The sequence below is a fragment of the Lipophrys pholis genome, assembly GCF_963383615.2.
Source record: "Lipophrys pholis genome assembly, chromosome: 15".
In the NCBI taxonomy this organism is placed as follows: Eukaryota; Metazoa; Chordata; class Actinopteri; order Blenniiformes; family Blenniidae; genus Lipophrys; species Lipophrys pholis.
Window position 1 is genome coordinate 28,331,414 of NC_137642.1, and position 21,079 is coordinate 28,352,492.

At 45.3% G+C, this 21,079-nt stretch overlaps 2 protein-coding genes across 3 annotated transcripts in view; both read left to right on the top strand.

Annotated features, from left to right (window-relative positions):
- The window catches only part of ankrd1a (ankyrin repeat domain 1a (cardiac muscle)), a 7,942-nt gene extending 1,894 nt beyond the window's left edge, over window positions 1-6,048 (top strand). Inside the window, exons 3-9 of one of the 2 annotated variants that reach the window (XM_080482210.1) lie at window positions 383-511; window positions 889-996; window positions 1,142-1,240; window positions 2,167-2,265; window positions 2,959-3,057; window positions 4,567-4,665; window positions 4,736-6,048. In XM_080482210.1, coding sequence (XP_080338336.1) covers window positions 383-511; window positions 889-996; window positions 1,142-1,240; window positions 2,167-2,265; window positions 2,959-3,057; window positions 4,567-4,665; window positions 4,736-4,828 — 726 coding nt within the window. In that variant the 3' untranslated portion in view covers window positions 4,829-6,048. Of the gene's footprint in view, window positions 1-355; window positions 512-888; window positions 997-1,141; window positions 1,241-2,166; window positions 2,266-2,958; window positions 3,058-4,566; window positions 4,666-4,735 lie in introns of both variants that reach the window. The other variant, XM_080482209.1, reaches the window with a different exon arrangement.
- A 743-nt stretch (window positions 6,049-6,791) lies between these two features.
- On the top strand, window positions 6,792-16,029 carry LOC308120400 (high-affinity choline transporter 1-like). The gene is made up of 8 exons (XM_080481005.1): window positions 6,792-7,127; window positions 10,195-10,311; window positions 10,930-11,085; window positions 11,897-12,045; window positions 12,646-12,789; window positions 13,062-13,215; window positions 13,313-13,530; window positions 14,121-16,029. Exons 1-8 carry the CDS (start codon window positions 6,944-6,946, stop codon window positions 14,730-14,732), a joined length of 1,734 nt encoding a protein of 577 aa, XP_080337131.1. The 5' UTR covers window positions 6,792-6,943; the 3' UTR covers window positions 14,733-16,029.
- Window positions 16,030-21,079: the final 5,050 nt, after the last annotated feature.

The window sequence follows — 21,079 nt, forward strand, 5'->3', positions numbered from 1 at the left end:
CGTCGTTCCGAGTGAAAAACAGGAACGTTTTGTGTGTGTTTCCATGACGACGGGTAATGTTGATAGAATATCCCGCTGCGCTGCGTGTGTGTGGTTGTTGTTTTCATGTAAACAGACATCATTGCCGTGTAAACGGGAAACTTTTCTGTAACGAAAAGACAAAAACATGTTTTCACTAGAATCCCTCAGAAGTGGGATTTTTCCGGAGGTTAATTTTTGATTTCCATCCCGACACACGCGCGTATTTCCAGTGGTTTCTTTTTTTTTGTACTTTTAATCCAATGTGGTGTTTTGTTTCTTCACGTCGTCGTCGCCGTGTCGTGCCGTGCCGTGTCGTGTCGTGTCTGTGTTGAAGTCGTCTGTCTCGTCTCTGCCCGAGCAGACGGACCGGAGCGGCCGGCTGAAGCTGGAGACGGTGGACGACCTGTTCAACATCCTGCAGCTGAGGAAGAGGAGGAGGGAGAGGAAGGCCCCCGTCCACAAGAAGAAAGAGCCGGAGCCCGAGAGGGTGGTGAGATTACACTCGATAATCTGCTGTTAGAGGAGGAAGATGCTCTATAATCTGGATGTTAGAGGACGATGCTCTATAATCTGGTGTTAGAGGACGATGCTCTATAATCTGGATGTTAGAGGAAGATGCTCTATAATCTGGTGTTCGATGACGATGCTCTATAATCTGGTGTTAGAGGACGATGCTCTATAATATCCTGTTACTTTAATCTACTCTGACCTCAGTTTAACCAGATTATAGAGCATTGTCCTCTAACACCAGATTATAGAGCATCTTCCTCTAACATCCAGTTTTCAGTACTTTTCTTCCATTCCAGTTTGTACTTTGAGTTTTTGCAAAGTTTGTGTTCCATTCGAAGTTTTCTCGTCTCTTGGCAGCCGGAGTTCGTAGATGAGCAGCTGTTCCTGAGCGCCGTCATGGAGAACAAGCTTCCTGTGGTGGAGAAGTACCTGAGTGACGGAGGAAACCCAAACACAGCCGACAACGTGAGTTTAATCCTCCTCTGTACCGCTCATCAGCCAGTTCGTAGATTCTGGTGAGAGACCTCCCGCTCTAGATACCAGTCCTTCTGCTCTACTCTACGATCCTGAATGGAAGTTCTCACATGTGGCCCTTTGCCTTGACGTCCAGTTCCAGAGGAGCGCTCTGCATAAAGCCTCGTTCGGAGGACACGTGGAGGTGATGAAGAAACTCCTGGAGGCCGGAGCGGCCCTCGAGAGGAAGGACAAGGTGAGATTTCTTTATCAAACATCATAATATCATCAGTTTGTCACAACGGTGCACCGATACCAATACCGAAACAGGAATGGGGTATCGGTCCGATACTGAATGGAGTACAAGTACGTTGAAAAGCTCCCCCATACAACCCGGCGAGTATCATGTGCATCATGTGTCAGCAATGTCAGGTAGATGAGAGAGGACCTCCGGTTTGGAGATTCTTTAATGAACAGAAACAGACTGTAAATTATCTTCTGACAAAATATCAAGAGGAGGAGAAACACAGTTGGTCCAGCAACTTCATCACCGGCAACTTCATCACCAGCAACTTCATCACCGGCAGCGTTTGTCCAATGTTGCTCAGTAATTTAACTCCTCAGCATGTAGCTGTGAGACGTGCTACATGCTACATGCTAGTTTCACAGAGGCTGTGCGGAGGTGGTTTATGGCAACATGCTACATGCTAGAGAGTTCCAGGCTCACACAACAGCGATGCTACATGCTACATGCTAATCATGATTAAAGTGACTGATCCTCTCCTCACCAGCAGCTCCCTCTACAGTAGCATAGCGCAGAGCGGAGAGAGACGCTACGCTATGCTACTGTAGACTGGAGGAGGTGGTTTGTAGTGACGCATAGCCTTAGCATATTATTTTTATTTGGAGTATAAATTTGATTTTATGGTATTTAATAAGTACTCGTATTGGTACCCGGTACCAGCAAGTAGCTAAAGGTCAGAACGAGTACTTTACTTTAAAAAAAAGAAGTATCAGTATGTCGCTATTTTTCTTCTTTTTTTTGAGTCTCACACACACACAGATGACAGTTTCACATATGTGTGTGTGTGTGTGTGTGTGTGTGTGTGTGTGTGTGTGTGTGTGTGTGTGTGTGTGTGTGTGTGTGTGTGTGTGTGTGTGTGTGTGTGTGTGTGTGTGTAGCTGGAGGCCACAGCCGTGCACTGGGCCTGCAGAGGAGGACACCTTCCCGCCTTGCAGCTCCTCCTGGACGAGGGAGCCAAGTTCACCTCCAGAGACAAGGTGAGTCCAGACTGAGGACCAGAACCAATCAGGACCGACCAAGTCGGACCAGAACCGACCAAGTTGGACCAGGACTGACGGTTGGCTCAGGTCACCTCCCCTAAATGAAACAAACTGAGACACTTTCATATGTTTTGCTTGTTTGTCTGATGATAAGTTGTTATTGCTGCTTGGTTGCTGCCAGACGAGCCTCAAAGCCTCCACAGTGCAGACAGGACTCGTTTGTAAAAACTCCCAGAATGCAACGCTGGAGAAGATTTCTGTATATTTCAGAATCACAATCAGAAATTCATCAATTCTTTCACTGGATTTAGCATCAGAAGGTTTAATTAAATTGGCTTAATTAGATTGTAGTAATTTTCGGTTGTAATTGTGAAACATAAAACACAAAAACACTCTTATTAGAACTTTATACACGACAAACAAAACCTTTAGCATTTAACTGTAAAAGTTATCAGTGTGACCCACTCAGGATGAAACAGGCTCCTGAACAAAAGTCTTTGGCTCCTCTGGGAAGCAGGTTAAAGACTTCTAGTGGGTCAACCTGCTGTATTTTGGCGCCATCTACTGGTCGGAAGACAGGAAACACTTTCTAACATGCGCCTGACCAGTCCTCCAACGAGACTTGACTGTGTGCATGCATGTTGAGAATGATCCTGTAACCTTCCTCCTCCTCCTCCTCCTCCTCCTCAGCTGCACAGCACTCCTCTACACGTGGCCGTGAGGACGGGACACTGCGAGTGTGCTGAGTACCTGATTCACTGCGGAGCCGACGTCAACGCCAAAGACAGAGTAAGTTCTCCGAGGGAACAGAAGCCGGAGATCAGGAGGGATTTTTAACAGAAATATGAATGTGGAGCCACAGATGTGCTGAACAAACTAAACACCAGGGAGGTCAGGTTCAGAGTGTCGAAGCCAGACGACGTGAGCGAGTCGTCAGGAGGAAGGAAAAGGGAGGAAGAGGGAGGAGGGAGGAGGGAGGAGGAGGGAGGAAGAAGGAGGAAGGAAGAGGGAGGAAGAGGGAGGAGGAGGAAGAGGGAGGAGGAGGAGGAGGGAGGAAGAAGAAGGAGGAGGGAGGAAGAAGGAGGAGGAGGAAGAAGAAGGAGGAGGGAGGAAGAAGGAGGAAGAGGGAGGAAGAGGGAGGAAGAAGGAGGAGGGAGGAGGAGGAGGAGGGAGGAAGAAGGAGGAAGAAGGAGTAAGAAGGACGAGGGAGGAAGAAGAAGGAGGAGGGAGGAAGAGGGAGGAAGAAGGAGGAGGAGGAGGAAGAGGGAGGATTTCTCTGGAGCTCAGGGAGAGAAACTATTCAGGCTTTGGAGAATCGACTGGGGCCTGTTTCCATGACAACAGCTCAGCTGAATCGTTTTTGCATTTTTATTTCTGAAAAGTTTCACATTTCCACGGCAACATTTCGAAAACGATATCCGTTTCCATGGAAACAGCAGAAACACTGTAAACGATGTAGTTGGCATGCCAGGCCACCAGATGGTGCTGTTGTTAGTTTTAGTACTGAAAGCACACACACACACACACACACACACACACACACACACACACACACACACACACACACACACACACACACACACACACACACACACACACACACACACACACACACACACACACACACACACACACACACACACACACAGCAGAGATCAATGAGCTCTAAACACTAACAATGGAGAACACAAACATTCTAGAGGACAGACCAAGTTAAATAAATATATAATAAAGTTAAAACAAAACCACCAAGTTGGATCGTTATTATGGTGACTGTCAAAATAAAACTACCAAGTTGGATTGTTATTATGGTGACTGTCAAAATAAAACTACCAAGTTGGATTGTTAAAGCCTCGAAGATGTGTGGACTTTCCTGAGCGAGAACCAAAACGCAGCATTTCCACGTTCTGGCGTTGCGCTGTGAACTCCGCAGTGTGAACTCCGCGCTGTGAACTCCGCAGTGTGAACTCCGCAGTGTGAACTCCGCGCTGTGAACTCCGCATTGTGAACTCCGCAGTGTGAACTCCGCGCTGTGAACTCCGCAGTGTGAACTCCGCGCTGTGAACTCCGCAGTGTGAACTCCGCGCTGTGAACTCCGCAGTGTGAACTCCGCAGTGTGAACTCCGCGCTGTGAACTCCGCAGTGTGAACTCCGCGCTGTGAACTCCGCAGTGTGAACTCCGCGCTGTGAACTCCGCGCTGTGAACTCCGCGCTGTGAACTCCGCGCTGTGAACTCCGCGCTGTGAACTCCGCGCTGTGAACTCCGCGGTCTGAGTCGTTGCCTCCTCTTGCCTGCAGGACGGCGACACGCCGATGCACGACGCCGTGAGAATCAACAGATTCAAGATGATCAGGCTGCTGATGATGTACGGCGCGAGCCTCGCCACCAAGAACTGCGTGAGTATCCGCGCTAACGGAACCGACGGCCGGCGCTTTGTGGCGTGACTGATTGTTTGCGTCTGTGCAGGACGGGAAGAGCCCGATGGAGACGCTGTACTCGTGGCAGAACGGAGCCAAGAGCCTCCTCTGCAACTTCAGCGAGGAGAAATCCAAACAGTAGAGGGGCGAGCGGTTCCAGTCGGAGAACCAGCGGTGGTTTCAGAACGGCAGGCGGGTGGATTGAAGCACACACTCCGCACAGGCTCTTAAGTCCCCCTGCTTCAGGGATTTGAACCCACAACCCCGGAGGCTCGTTCTGGGATGGAGAATGAGCCGCGGATCTCCAATGAGAAATGTGATCAGGACGCCTCCATACTGTGATTATGGTCTCTGATGGATTCATGGATATTGCTGGACAATGTCTCGGCTGCTCTGGACTTTTGTTTCAAGCTGAGTTGAAGTCGGCGTCTCGACGTCGTCACTCCTCAAGTTTGACTGATTGATTTCCGTGTCGTTCACTTTTTACTTCAGTGGCTGTAGTTTGACTGTAGTTGGTTTGACACTGTATCTCCTGCTCAGATGGAACTTTATGTTATGATTTATCTCTGGTTCTGATCCAGTCCAACACCCACATGAGCTCAACCCTCTTTGGTCTTACGTTTCTGTTCAGATTGACGGAGAGAGAAAGTCTTCTGGTGTCGGCTCCAGAAAAAACTCTTCACTCTCACGTCTGCAAGTGCAATGAAACAAGTAATAGATTACAGTCACTGGCTAATTCCTCATATTGTTCACAGCTCTGGATTACTGGAGTGTTAGCGATAGCATTAGCTGAGCTGTCAGTCATTGTGTGGGTCTAATGACATCAGTTAGAGGAGGAAGATGCTCTATAATCTGATGTTAGAGGAAGATTCTCTATAATCTGGATGTTAGAGGAAGATTCTCTATAATCTGATGTTAGAGGAAGATTCTCTATAATCTGGATGTTAGAGGAAGATTTTCTATAATCTGATGTTAGTGGAGGAAGATTTTCTATAATCTGATATTTGCACATTTTATTTTCTTGAATAAATCCCTGCAGGAGAGAAAGAAGTTCTTTTAGAAGCAGTTATTCTTATTTCTATTCCCTCCATGTAAGAGGAGATTCCTGCTCGGCCGCAGTGGAACGGTTGTGGATTAAAACTTTGCACGTAGACATAAGTGCGAGTGGAGAAGCGAACACGTGACAGGTGGATTAGAGGAAGTTTGAAAGGAGTTGAAGGAAACAGTTCTTGATTCATGTCATTTGTATTTGTTGGATGAATAAAGCTGATTTTGAAACGAAGCGGTTCGCACGGTGATTCCACGACGACCGGATCGTCAGCGTTCCACTGAACTCTACAGAAATAAAAATGTTGCTTTCATTTTCATTTCATGTGCGGACCACACGGATTTTAAAACTAGAGCTACACTCGGTAGAGCGCAGACCTTCACCAACGCCACATTTGTTTGTGGAACCAAGTTCGCATCGCTAGCATGATAGCCGTTAGCTCATATCGATGCTAACTAGCCTGTCAGTTAGCTACATTACTGTGAAACACTGAGCAGGGAGCGTCTCCATGGCAACAGACGCTGATCTCCATGAGGTGCCTCTCTCATCCACTTTCTATGGGACTTTTCTTACCAGTACTTGGGGATTTATTGGGAAACGGTTAGCCGCTAACATCCTACGATCTAAACAATTGGTCCTTTGATGAAGACGAGTCATTCCTGAAGAATTCGTGAAGTTTCAATGAGTGTTTTTTGCGAAAAGTTGCTCAAATACATACATACAAAACAATAAATCAATAAATATACACAGACGAAAAGATAAATTCGTTGCTGACTGACGACAGCAGAGAGGAACAAACACAGTGTGCCACGGCCAAAATCTTCCCCCAGGAAGAGATACTCCCAATGCTGACACCTGCCAAGTGGCTGCAGGCTGCAAACAGTGAGTGCACGGTGCACCAACAACGTCACAACAACACTCAAGGGATTTGAGCTCTTTTGAGGTCCGTTTCTAATGAAGTGTGTAGGAACAAAGGCCAGGCTGCTGATGAGCAGGACACAGTGAGGTGGAGCTGGTTCAGCAGCGGTTACCAGAGTCAATACTGCTCTGGCTTCAAGGAGTTGGAGGAAATAATGGGGCGACGCGCAACAACCGGTTTGACCAGCGGGACGGTGTAGGGAGGATTTGTTGTTTGATAACTTCCAATGTTCACCACCACCACTCACTTGTGCAGTCAGTCCGACCTCAGAGAGCCTGCGGTGGTCCATCATGGCCGTCAACGTCCTCGGTGTGGTGGTGATGGTGGTTTTCTACCTGCTGGTCTTCGGGGCCGGCGTATGGGCCTCCTTCAAGTCCAGACGGGAGCAGAAGAAGAGTGCGGCCACTGGGATGGAGATGGCCCTGCTGGGGAACCGAGGCATCGGCCGGCTGGTGGGGATCTTCACCATGACAGGTGAGCACCACCCAAGCACCACCCAAACACCACCTGCGTCAATGACAAACGAGACATTTGCAAAAAGTCACTGAACAAATTTCTGCTGCAGTTTGTCTTCAGACTTTAGATCAGTGTCAGTCGCTCCTTTATTCTTTATAGAGCAGTGCTAAAACTCAGATTGCCCCAACTTAAAACCCTTTATGGTGGCTCGGCTGGCAGAGCGCCCGCGGCTCCTTCAGAAGGTTGCAGGTTCAATTTCCCTATCTTCCACATGTTGACGTGTCCTTGAGCAAGACACTGAACTTCAAACTGCTTCCAGTGGACGGACTGAAGCATTTTGCTTGGTGTGTGTGTGTGTGTGTGTGTGTGTGTGTGTGTGTGTGTGTGTGTGTGTGTGTGTGTGTGTGTGTGAATGTGATTCAGAGTGTAAAGTACTTTAGCAAATGGCGATAAATAAGTGAAATCCATTTACCATTAAAAAAAAAGTAGCAGAGCTAAAATTCCAATTGCTCCACTTGAAAACCTTTTAAAAGTTTTATAAGATGGTTCGACTCCAGCACCTCAGCCTGCTACGGATTTTCAGGGGCGAGTATTTCATGGTTACACACCTCAGTGCCAGCAAACTGTCAGCCAAGAGCACCTCACTGGCATTCCTGTCAGTTCAAACCTCGGAGCTGATGAGATGAAACAACCGTGTCCTCATCCAACCGACGCTCTGCTGTGACAGTCATCAACACATTCAAGCTCTTTGGGATTTTTAATCCTGGTTAGAACCTGCAAACATTCCTTTAAATCGGTGGAGCGAGTGTGTTTATGTGACGCCTGTGACGCCTGAGGCCTCACTCATACAGAAACGATGTCCGTTTCCACGGCAACAGCAGAAACACCAAAAACAATGCAGCTGGCATGTTGGGCCACTAGTTGACACTGTTGGTTGTTTTAGTAATGAAGACACACACAATTAACACTGGGTGAACACGGACATTGGTATTATGGTGACTGTCAAAATAAAACCACAAAGTTGGATTGTTATTACGGTGACTGTCAAAATAAAATAAACAAGTTGGATTGTTATTACGGTGACTGTCAAAATAAAAATAGCAAGTTCGATTGTTATTACTGTGACTGTCAAAATAAAAGTACCAAGTCCCAGGAGAACATGGACTGGGAGTCATGACACCATGGAGGAAACTTTGTTCTGATTGTCTCTACTGAGCATGTGCAGGACAGTTAACTGATATTCCCAACCAAGTGCTTCAATAGTCACAACATAAAAGTTTGCGTGAAAGTTGTGTTGGTATCAATAAGGCTTCGTCATGAGATTATAGGAATGAAAAAAATTGTTAAATGCTATTTTAAATAATTGAACAACAGAAAACCCTGGTTTGACTGGACTCTTAAAAGAAATGGCTTCACATCTGTCTGCAGAGGTTTTGAATTATGGACTTAATTTTAATTTGTGGGCATCTTATCATTATTATTATAATTTCTTCTTTAGCAAATATACAAAAAAAATAAAAAAAAATAAATGCTGTCTTGCCCAGGAAACAAAAAGTAATTTTTAATCTCAATGAGTTGTTTTTCTGGTAAAATAATAAAAAGAAAACAACCATAGCGCCACCTACTGGACCAGATACTGGGCCCGTCAGGTTTAAGTGTTTATTTTGACACATATATTTTGAGACCTTTACTGTGCGTCTATACGTGAGGAGGCAGATCGCCGTCTATACATTTTAAAAGTGAATCCAAGCAGACGTGCCTTTATGCAGACGACACTGTTTAATGTTGATGATTCTCTCACTTTTCTTTTATATTTTTCTGTCCTCTAATACATTTCTGAGATCTTCCTTGGAACAATTTTCTGAAGATGCTCTAAAAATCTGATGTGAGAGGAGGAAGATGCTCTATAATCTGGATGTTAGAGGAAGTAGAGAGGAAGAGTAGAGAGGAAGAAGTAGAGTGGAGGAAGAGTAGAGAGGAGGAAGTAGAAAGGAGGAAGTAGAGAGGAGGAAGTAGAGTGGAGGAAGAGTAGAGAGGAGGAAGTAGAGAGGAGGAAGTAGAGTGGAGGAAGTAGAGAGGAGGAAGTAGAGTGGAGGAAGAGTAGAGAGGAGGAAGTAGAAAGGAGGAAGTAGAGTGGAGGAAGAGTAGAGAGGAGGAAGTAGAGTGGAGGAAGATTATAGAGGAGGAAGTAGAAAGGAGGAAGTAGAGTGGAGGAAGAGTAGAGAGGAGGAAGTAGAAAGGAGGAAGTAGAGAGGAGGAAGTAGAGTGGAGGAAGAGTAGAGGTGGAACTAGAAAGGAGGAAGTAGAGAGGAAGAGTAGAGAGGAGGAAGTAGAGAGGAGGAAGTAGAGAGGAAGAGTAGAGAGGAAGAAGTAGAGTGGAGGAAGAGTAGAGAGGAGGAAGTAGAAAGGAGGAAGTAGAGAGGAGGAAGTAGAGTGGAGGAAGAGTAGAGAGGAGGAAGTAGAGTGGAGGAAGTAGAGAGGAGGAAGTAGAGTGGAGGAAGCGTAGAGAGGAGGAAGTAGAAAGGAGGAAGTAGAGTGGAGGAAGATTATAGAGGAGGAAGTAGAAAGGAGGAAGTAGAGTGGAGGAAGTAGAAAGGAGGAAGTAGAGAGGAGGAAGTAGAGTGGAGGAAGAGTAGAGGAGGAAGTAGAGTGGAGGAAGTAGAAATGAGGAAGGAGAGTGGAGGAAGAGTAGAGAGGAGGAAGTAGAAAGGAGGAAGTAGAGTGGAGGAAGAGTAGAGAGGAGGAACTAGAAAGGAGGAAGTAGAGTGGAGGGAGGAGGAAGTAGAAAGGAGGAAGTAGAGTGGAGGAAGAGTAGAGAGGAGGAAGTAGAGTGGAGGAAGAGTAGAGGTGGAACTAGAAAGGAGGAAGTAGAGAGGAAGAGTAGAGAGGAGGAAGTAGAGAGGAAGAGTAGAGAAGAAGAGTAGAGAGGAGGAAGTAGAGAGGAAGAGTAGAGAGGAGGAAAATGTAAACATTGTTGACAGTTGCACTGTGATGATATGTAAGGTAGTTTTTCAGCTCTCAGCCAAAGTTCGTGCAGTTTTCTTTATGAAATATACTGATTGATATATTTTATTCCATCTTGTAGCGACCTGGATTGGAGGAGGCTTTCTAATCGGTACGACCGAGATGATGTACACGCCATCGATGGGATTAATCTGGACAATAATCTTGTTGTTGTCGCACAGCATGAGCTTGATTATTGGTAAGACTTTCATTAGTTACTGGATACTTTAAGTTTCTTTGCCAGCTCAAAACTATTAAGTAGTTTATTGTGCTCTATAATCTGGATGTTAGAGGAGGAGGATGCTCTATAATCTGGAATAGAGGAGGAAGATGCTCTACAATCCGGATGTTAGAGGAGGAAGATGTTCTAAAAATCTGATCTGAGAGGAAGATGCTCTATAATCTGGAATAGGGGAAGGTTATGCTCTATAATCTGGATGTTAGAGGAAGAAGATGCTGTATAATCTGGAATAGAGGAGGAAGATGCTCTACAATCCGGATGTTAGAGGAGGAAGATGTTCTAAAAATCTGATCTGAGAGGAAGATGCTCTATAATCTGGAATAGGGGAAGGTGATGCTCTATAATCTGGATTTTAGATTAGGAAGATGCTCTATAATCTGATGTTAGAGGAGGCAGATGCTCTGTTTTTAGAGTAATTAAACCAAGTCCAGTACTCAGTTACTATCAGGTCAGTGTGAACACATCCTTCACAGTAAAGTATTCCACAGAGTAACTGACCATTGTGTGATGATTGAACTTGCTCATTACGTCCCAACCCCTCTAGATTTCTGTCTAATCCTGATGTTCTGATTCCAGTTGGTTTGATTTTCGCCAAACCGATGAGAGAAAAGCAGTACATCACCATCGTCGACCCTTTCTTCATCAAGTATGGGAAAGTACCATCGGCTGGAATGAGCCTGACTTCTATTCTACTTGACGTCATTTGGATTCCGACAGCGCTGATCGGACTCGGTACCGTTTGTCCTCCACCTGGACTCTCGCTTTCTCTTGTTTGTGTTCACCAGTTTTTCATCAGCTACACAATACGAAGAAGTACATTATGTTCTGACTAAACATCAAGAGGAGAAACTTAGCTTGTACAACAACAGCAGAGCTAGCCCGAGGTCGCTCAGTAGTTTAGCACACACACAGAGTAGTATGCTCTAAGTACTATAGAGACGGTGGTATTCTGAAGCCCTCAGGGATGTTTGAGGTGCTTGCAATGTCGACGCAGAGGCTGTATAAACAAGTGTATTGTTTGCGTGGAGTATGAATGAAGCTTAGTGATATTTACTCATATTGTTACTTGCAAGTAGCCAAAGGTCAGTACTTGTACTTGTCCCTTAAACGTCTTCTACCAGAATATACATGAGAAAAATACAACCTGAGGATCCAGTTTAGTTGTTGATGTTCGTCTCTAATAAAAAAACTTCCTGAAGGAAGTTCCTCTTCATACTCAGACTAACTGGTATTTACAGCATTTTATTTTGGCGGGACATCCCCGGTTTGTTGACGTCTCAGCATCATAGAACCTCCTCAAGTTTCAGTTTGATGGTTTGTCTGGAAACTTCTGGACTTGTGAAGGATTGAGGAACCTGCAGGTTGGAATGAGAGGAGAGGTTCTGGGTTGGTTGGTCCTCTGGACAGAGTCTGTCCTTTAGGGAAGACGAGCTTAAAGATTCTCTGCTGGAGGAACTTTAAGAAAGTGGTATCGGTGCATCCAATGTAATTATTGTGCAAATTCTGTTGTTCTTCTAGATATAAGATTGTTTGTTCCTGGCAGGAGGAACCATGAGTGTGATCTTGGATTTGTCCTTCACCGTGTGCGTCTGGATCTCTGCGGCCATCGTGGTCGCCTACACGCTGATGGGAGGCCTCTACTCGGTGGCCTACACCGACATCATCCAGCTGGTCCTCATAGCCGTCGGTCTGGTGGGTCTTTCATTTCTACTCTACTTCAGTGGACAACACTTCATAGCAGACAACCCATGTTTGATATGGTCTTCCTCTTCATTCAAAACCAACAACTGTGAAAAAGGATGCACCGATGCCGATACCAGTATCGGGTCCGATACTGCATGGAGTACTAGTACTCTGAACAGAACCCCAATACTACCTGACGAGTATGCAGATACATGCAGAAAGACGTCATGCAGGTACACAAGAGAGCATGAGGGATGTATGGCGTTTGGAGATTGGTTAATGTCTGAGATGGCCTGTAAACGACGATGAGACACGTTCAGCAGATATTTTAAGGAAATCAAAAAAGAAAGTGCACATTTAAAAAAAATCTGCATAACTGAGTAACATCCCATCGAGCTCCCGTCTTCTGATTGGTCTTCATGCCGTTTTTATTCGTCCACCAAAGTGTCAACTGTATCCGTCTTAGGTTTTGTGCTTTTGTTTGTATGTAGTTTACATTTGAGTCTTAACTCATCGTCAAGGGAAACCCTGAACTGATGTGAAGGTTCTGCTTTGGTTCTCGTGTTGAGGAATCAAAGGTTCCACGGCGTTTGTTCTCATTTCCAAAAGCTGGTGTGCGTTCCCTTCATCATGACCAACCCTCACAGTGTGAACATCGGAGACACTCTGAGGAACAACACCTTCCACGCCCCCTGGATCGGGACTCCGGAGCTGAAGAGGATCTGGATCATGATAGATGACTTCTTATTTTTGGTGAGAAAAAAACAAATAATGTCAATGGCTTGTCACACGACCATGTAAACCTCCAGTAACCTCAGATATTGATCCGAACCACACGAACCAAAGGAAGACCACGGTCGCACGGTTACCGTGGACCATTTGTAATCATCCAGAACAGGAAATATGGGATTTTTGCAAAATGAAACTCATCACATTTTGTCCAACTTTTCAAAAAGTCCCTTCAGTAAAAATGTAATCTGGTAATATTTTACAATAACACTAAGTGAAGCCATTGTGCTCTGGAGTGTCTGGGTAATCTGGGCTACCAGGCCGTCCACCAGAGGACCTTATCGGTTTCCTCGGCGGCGGCGGCCAGCATGATGTGCTTCGTCGCTGCATTCCTCGTCTTCATGTTTGGGATTCCTCTCATCCTGCTTGGAGCTGCAGCTTCATCCACAGGTGAGACCAACCTGCTCACGGGAGGAGCGACAGCATCCATACGTTCAGGTTCTCGGTAATTCAGGACACTTTGATTCCTCCCGTGTCCGTCCTTCAGACTGGAACATGACGTCCTATGGTTCTCCGTCTCCATACGAACGTGGGGAAGCATCTCTGGTCCTGCCCATCTCCCTGCAGCACCTCACCCCGACCTTCGTCTCCGTCATCGGTATCGGATGTGTGGCTGCAGCCGCCATGTCGTCAGCTGACTCTGCTTTGCTTTCTGCTGCTTCAGTTTTCACCACCAACATCTACAAGAACCTCCTGAGACCAGAGGTGAGAGAAATACTCTCTACCGAGGCTCCGTTTGCACGACAGTGTTCACAAGAGGTTTAACCTGCATGAGTCGCTCCACCATTAATCCTTTCACAGCCCAATATTATAATAATACAACAATAATAATAATAAAACTATATTAATACTGCTGACTCAAGATTTTAAGTGAAAACACAAAACTTGGTTTAGACCACGGCTCCCACAGTGGAAATGTTTGGAAACGCTCCGACTCAAGTTTCCGTGGAAACGAGGGAAAACGCAAGTCGTCAAAAACGTTCCCACTCCATCCCCATGGAAACGAGGGAAAACGTAGTAACTAAGTTCTTCTGTTCATGCTCAGGAGATGGACTCTGCTGTTTCGTTACAAAAACAAACAGCGTCAACTTGTGGCCCGGCATGCTAATTACATCATTTTTGAAGTTTTCCCTGTAAATACACGTCATTTTCAAAATGTGTCAGCGTGAAAATTTTCTGAAACAAAGAGAGGAATCATACAGAAACAAAAACGCTGGTTTCCCCTCACGATGTGTGTGTGTGTGTGTGTGTGTGTGTGTGTGTGTGTGTGTGTGTGTGTGTGCGTCCGTCCTCAGGCGTCGGACCGGGAGGCTCTGTGGGTTCTGCGTGTCGTGGTGGTTGTGGTGGGTTTGCTGAGTTCCACTCTCAGCACTCTGCAGAACAGCGCCGTCACCTTCATCTTCTTCGGGCGTGAAGTGGCGTATGGTATCATCTTCCCTCAGCTCGTCTGCGTCCTCTTCTTCAACGTGTCCAATGGTTACGGGGCTGTTATGGGCTTTGTGGTGGGACAGGTGTTGAGATTACTCAGTGGAGACCGGAAAAGTGGCATCCCAGTAACCCTCCATTTCCCAGGATGCACTCTGGAGGACGGCGTCTACGTCCAGTACGCTCCTGTCAAGACCATCGCCATGTTGTCCACCATGGTCTCCATCCTGGTCTTCTCCTACCTGACGTCTGTGCTCTTCAACAAGAACCTGCTTCCTGAGAAGTGGGACGTGTTCAAAGTGAAAGTCCAGCAGTCGCCACGGCCGCCGACACCAGCAGGTGGCGCCGCAGACAACAAGGACGATGACAGGGCGAATAGAAACTTACTTAAATCAGATGCTTCGGATCCAGAGATGAACACATGTTCACCAGCAGACCTGGCACGTTTGACAGAGCAGGTTACGTTCCATTCTACAGGGTGAGGGTTCAATTCCCCTCTCCACCTCTCCACAAGCTGATGTGTCCTTGGGCAAGAGGCCAAGGCCCCGTTAACAAGGCAACGATTTCAAGTGAAAATTTTCATTTTGTGTGTCCGTCCCCATGACAACAGCGCTCGGCGCCACTGAAAACACAAGTTTTTGGAAACGACTCCCAAGGTGGAAGGTTTTGAAAATGTGGGGAAAAACCAAACTTTGTGGAAACGGTTGAAACACTGCTTCTGGTCACCATGGCCGTAATAACTAGGAGTGCTGCACATGCTCAGTAGAGCCAATCAAAACAAAGCTTCCTCCAGAGTGTCATGACTCCCAGTCCATATTCTCCTGGACTTGGTACTTTTATTATGACAGTCACCGTAATACCAATCCAACTTTGTACTTTTATTTTGACAGTCACCATAATACCAATCCAACTTTGTACTTTTATTTTGACAGTCACCATAATACCAATCCAACTTGGTACTTTTATTTTGACAGTCACCATAACAACAATCCAACTTGGTACTTTTATTTTGACAGTCACCGTAATACCAATCCAACTTGGTCTGTCAATGTTTAGAGCTCATTGTTCTCTGCTTTCAGTACTAAAGCAACAAACAGTGCCAACGAGTGGCCACACATGCCAACTATCATTTTCAGTGCTTCTGACATTACCATGTGAACAGACATCGTTTTTCAAGAACGTCGTCATGGAAACACAAATCTTTGACCTGAACCTGAAACAAAAACAAAAACTGCGGCGTTTTCACTGGAACCGTTGCCATGGAAACGAGGCCCAAATCAGAAGTTTATTCCAATTCTGTGTCAACATTTTGTTTAGCTTTTCAAAAACTGTGAATGTCACCGATTATTTTGTATTTGTGGAGTCCAAACGTGCCCGATTGTTTTGACACGGCTCAGTTGTATCGATGTTTCCTATAGAGTTTCGGCATTTTGGATTCATCTTATGCTTTTTGCACTTTTATTGCCTTTTTGCATTTCATTGCTTTCAACTTTTGCATTGTGTGGAAATTTTCGCTTTTTATTTTACACCTTTTGCATTTTTTTTTATTGTTGCTGCTTTGTTGACGTTTTCCTTGGCACCTTCTCCTTTGCTGGGAGTATTGTGGGATGAAAGTTACTGCCTTCAACTCGGTGGTTTGTGTTCGTTTTCCCTCTGGTTTCCTTCAATATTTTGGACTTCTACGTTCTGCTTCAACTACTTCAACTCTGGATTGTGTTTGTTGATACCACTGCCTTGGATTCTGATAATAAACTGGAACATAATAATAGACGAACACCCAGTCGGCTGTACGAGTCCGATTCTGTCCACCACAGTGGTTGACACATGGGAAGTGGTTTTGGTTTAAGCGTCTTGGTTCACATTGTCTTCAGGACTCGCTGTAAAGAAAATTTTCGCTGCTTCCCCGGTGAGGCGCAGTTTCAGAAGGATGAATGAAGAACGGACAGTGACTCGATGCGAAGGGTGTTTATTCAAAGTTGCAGCTGGAATTCCACTCTCCGCGGAGATGTAGACACATCAGTGAGACAGATAAAGACAACACCTCTCACCTCGTGCTCCCTACTTAAAGCTATTCTCTCCTAATCTCCTCTCCCCAGGGTCCAAGGTCGGCGTCAGTGAAACACATAGAAGTCCTCATAAACGCCACAGCAGCTCCTCTGGAGTCATCGGAGTCATGACAATAGACCATGATACAGGGAGTGAGAGGAGACCAGGGCCCACCGGTCCATTCCTCAGATAACACCACACAAGGAAGGCTCTGTATTAAAAAGTCAGAAAACCTTCAGACTTTCACTCTCGTTTGATTTGATCAACAGAAAATCACGATGACGCTGGTCTGAGTCTCTGTTGACTTCAAGCTTTTTGAACTTCTGGATTATTTTTGGTTTCCACTTTTGTAATTTAACTTTTTTTCTTTTGTAGCCAAATTGAACAATTTTTTCTTTTTTAATCTCAGGTTGTTTTTTTTCCCTGTTTTAGTGATTTTATGCATCTTGGTTATTTAGAAATACTACTTAGATTTTTTTTCAGGTTTTTCCTGTATTTTGTTTTGAGCATTTTAAGCTATTTTATCTGTTCTTAGTAATCTTGGCTGTTTAGCCATTCTGCCCTTCTTCTGTCTTTAGCGGCGCACCACAGGGCTGCGTCCTGAGTCACATCCTGTTCACCGTCCACAAGATCAACATCATCCAGAGAAACCAGTCCAACATCCTATTATAGAGCCTCTTCCTCCTCTAACATCCAGATCTTCCTCTTCTAACATCAGACTGTACAGCAGGGGTGTCAAACTCAGATCCTCGAGGGCCGCAGCCCTGCAGGTTTTCAATGTCTCCCTCCCCTGAATGTCCTGATGGTTCATCATCACATTCAGCACAAAGCCAGATAACGAGCTGCTCATTGCAATCAGCTGTGTTGAAGCTGGGAGACATGCAAAACGTGCAGGGCTGCGGCCCTCGAGGCCTGGAGTTCGACACGTGTGCTGTAGAGCATCTTCCTCCCAGTCATAGAGGTAACAGATCTTTCACGAAATGTTTTTCATTTTGAGACCTTTCTAATAATATAAAACATGAAATACGTGGGATTCTTCCAGTAACAAAATCTACGTAGTGCGCCACTTTGAAAGAAAGAACAGTGCAGATTTCTGTTGACTTTTTTACTCCATGACCTCATTGACCATACTCCATGACCTCATTGGGTGAGCTCAGAGCAGGTGAGCTCAGAGCAGGTGAGCTCAGAGCAGGTGAGCTCAGAGCAGGTGAGCTCAGAGCAGGTGAGCTCAGAGCAGGTGAGCTCAGAGCAGGTGAGCTCAGAGCAGGTGAGCTGCTTAACCCAACTACTGGACGAAAAGAACCGCACGGAAAGAACCGGATTCCTAAACCGAAAAGGTGATTGCCTTCCAGTTTCTCTCTGTTTTTGCTTTGTTTTAGCTGTTTTAGCTCCTATTAGCACCTGTTTAGCCATGGCTTCCCCCTCCTCTCCTCCTATTTTTTCCTGCTCCAAATGTCAGATGTTTAGCTACACCTCGACCTCAGTTACTGACACAGGGACCTGTGAAAAGTGTAGCTTTATTGTAGCACTTGAGGCGAGGCTGAGTCAGCTTGAGGAACGTCTCCTCTCTGTCGAGCTTAGGGCTAGCCCTGTAGCTAGTAAACAGCCGCCAGGTTTAGCTGGAGGGGAGCGTTCTAGCTTAGCAGCGCAGGTAGCTGCTAACTTTAACCCCCCCTCAGTGGCCCCCGAGCAGCCGGGGGAACAGGGCGGTTGGGTGACTGCCAGGGGTAAACGTAGCAGCAAGAAGTCTACCGGACACCCCCGCTACACCCCGCAGGCCTCCGTCAGTGTCTCCAATATGTTTGCCCCACTCAGCAGCACGCTGGCTGAGAAGGACACGCTGGTTATTGGCTCCTCAATAGTGAGACACGTTAACCTAGGACAACCAGCGGCCACAGTTAGCTGCCTGCCTGGGGCCAGAGCAGGCGACATTGAGTCCCAGCTAAAGCTAATGACCAAGAATAAACGGAGATTTAAACGGATTGTAATCCACTGCGGTGGAAACGACGTTCGCCTGAAGAAGTCTGAGGTCCTCAAAGCTAACGTAGAGTCAGTGTGCACATACGCGCGGACCATTTCAGACGAAGTAGTTTTCTCTGGCCCCCTCCCAAACCTCATCAGTGACGAGATGTTTAGCCGCACGTCATCTTTTAACCGCTGGCTGTCAGGGTGGTGTCCCAGTAACTCGGTAGGCTTCATTAATAATTGGAAGTCCTTCTGGGGCAAGCCTGGTCTCATCAGGAGGGACGGCATCCATCCCACGTTGGATGGAGCGTACCTCTTATCTAGAAACATAGTTAAAAGATTAGCTCCTCCATCCTGACGCACCAGAGTGGGGACCAGGCAACAGAGTCGCAGTCCTACACGCCTCTCTGAGTTTCCCTCTGGGCAGTCACCAACCATAGCTAACTTAGTTAAACATCCCATAGAGACTGTGTCTATCCCTCGGACCACCACAAGTATAAAACTATCTAAACCTAGGAAAACTACTTCTAATGACTACAAAAACTTCATCCGTATCAAGTGTGAAACTAGACAAAATCAAGACAAAAAAATTAAATGTGGTTTCCTAAACATTAGATCTTTATCATCCAAAGCTCTTCTAGTCAATGATCTGATAACCGAACACAACATTGATCTCTTTGGATTAACAGAAACCTGGCTACGTAAAGATGAGTATGTTAGTCTAAATGAAGCCTCCCCTCCAAGTCATATTAACACTCAAATAGCTCGTGAAAGTGGTCGAGGAGGGGGCGTGGCAGCCATCTATAACTCTCAGTTACTAATTAACATGAACCCAAAACCCAACTTTAGTTCTTTTGAGAGTCTGAGCATGACCATGCGACACCCGTCAAATAAAATAGTAAACTCTGTAGAATTTGTAATCATTTATCGTCCTCCTGGACCTTATTCAACTTTTCTAACTGAATTCTCTGAATTTTTGTCAGATCTAGCCCTGACTAAAGATAAGGTTATCATGGTAGGAGACTTCAATGTTCATGTTGACGTAGAAAATGATAGTTTCAGTGCCAGCTTTAAATCTACACTTGACTCTCTAGGTTTCTCTCAGGTAGTAGACGGGCCTACCCATAAACATCTACACACCTTAGACCTTATTCTAACTTATGGTTTGAATATAGAGCATCTGACCATCTCTCCTCACAATGATTTCCTGTCAGATCACTTCTTAATAACCTTTGACTTTGTTCTAAATAGTTATAAACCTCCGGCTAAAGCCGTGTTAACCAGGTCTCTCTCTGATAACATAGTAACTAAATTCAAGGAAAGAATTCCCTCTGCTATAGAATCAGTAGTGAATCTTCCTGACCCGTATACTGTTGCTAGCTCAGACATTGAATACCTAACAAACAGTCTGACAGATATGCTAAAAACAACGCTAGACGACATAGCTCCTCAAAAAATGAAAATGAAAAAACAGGAAAAGTCATCCCCATGGTTTAACTCATCAACCCGCGAGCTTAAACAACGCTCCCGTAGATTAGAAAGAACTTGGCGTTCAACAAAAACAGACCTAGATTATATAGCCTGGAAGGATAGCTTCAAAACTTATAAGAAAGCTCTGAGTAGAAGTAGAACTAATTACTACTCATCCTTAATAGAGGAAAACAAAAACAACCCTCGGTTTCTTTTCAGTACTGTAGCCAAACTGACCAAGAACCAAAATAGCGTTGAGCCCACCATTCCTAACAATATATGTAGTGAGGACTTCATGAAGTTCTTTCAAAATAAAATTACAACGCTTAGGGATAACATCCATCAAACCCTACCGTCCGTTAGCCCCATAACAGAGGAACTGGTTAAACCTAACAGTCATCTGGAATGCTTTCAGGAAATACAACTAGTCGAACTAAATTCCCTTATTTCTTCTGCTAAACCAACTACTAGCCTGTTGGACCCAATTCCTACTAGAATTCTGAAAGAGGCACTGCCACTAATTAATAATTCTATACTCGCAATTATTAACCAGTCTCTATCAATAGGCTATGTGCCCCAATCCTTTAAACTAGCAGTTATTAAACCTCTCATTAAGAAGCCAAACTTAGACACAAGCCTTCTCTCAAACTACAGGCCCATCTCCAACCTTCCTTTCCTGTCAAAGGTTCTGGAGAAAGTAGTCGCTAAACAACTCAATGATTATCTGCACGAGAATAATCTGTTAGAGGACCTTCAGTCCGGCTTCAGAATGAACCACAGTACAGAGACTGCACTGCTAAAAGTTACTAATGATCTTCTAACGGCCTCAGATAGAGGTCTTCTATCGGTTTTAGTTCTTCTGGACCTTAGTGCCGCATTTGATACTGTCGATCATAATATACTTTTAAGGAGATTAGAAGATGCCGTCGGCATTAAAAACTTAGCCTTAAACTGGTTTAAATCATATTTATCTGACCGGTTTCAATTTGTTCATGTAAATAACAAATCTTCAATGCATGAACGGGTCCGGTGTGGAGTACCACAAGGCTCCGTCCTCGGACCGATATTGTTTAATCTCTATATGTTGCCACTCGGAAATATAATTAGGAAACACAGCATTAACTTTCATTGTTATGCAGATGATACTCAGCTATATTTATCAATTAAAGCCAATCAGGCCGACCAACTTGTTAAACTAGAGTCCTGCCTCAGGGACGTTAAGTCCTGGATGTCTATCAACTTCTTAATGCTCAACACATCCAAGACTGAGGTTCTAATCCTAGGTCCTAAAAAGCTCAGGGATAACTTTTCAGACAGTCTGATTAGGTTAGATAATATTACCTTAACC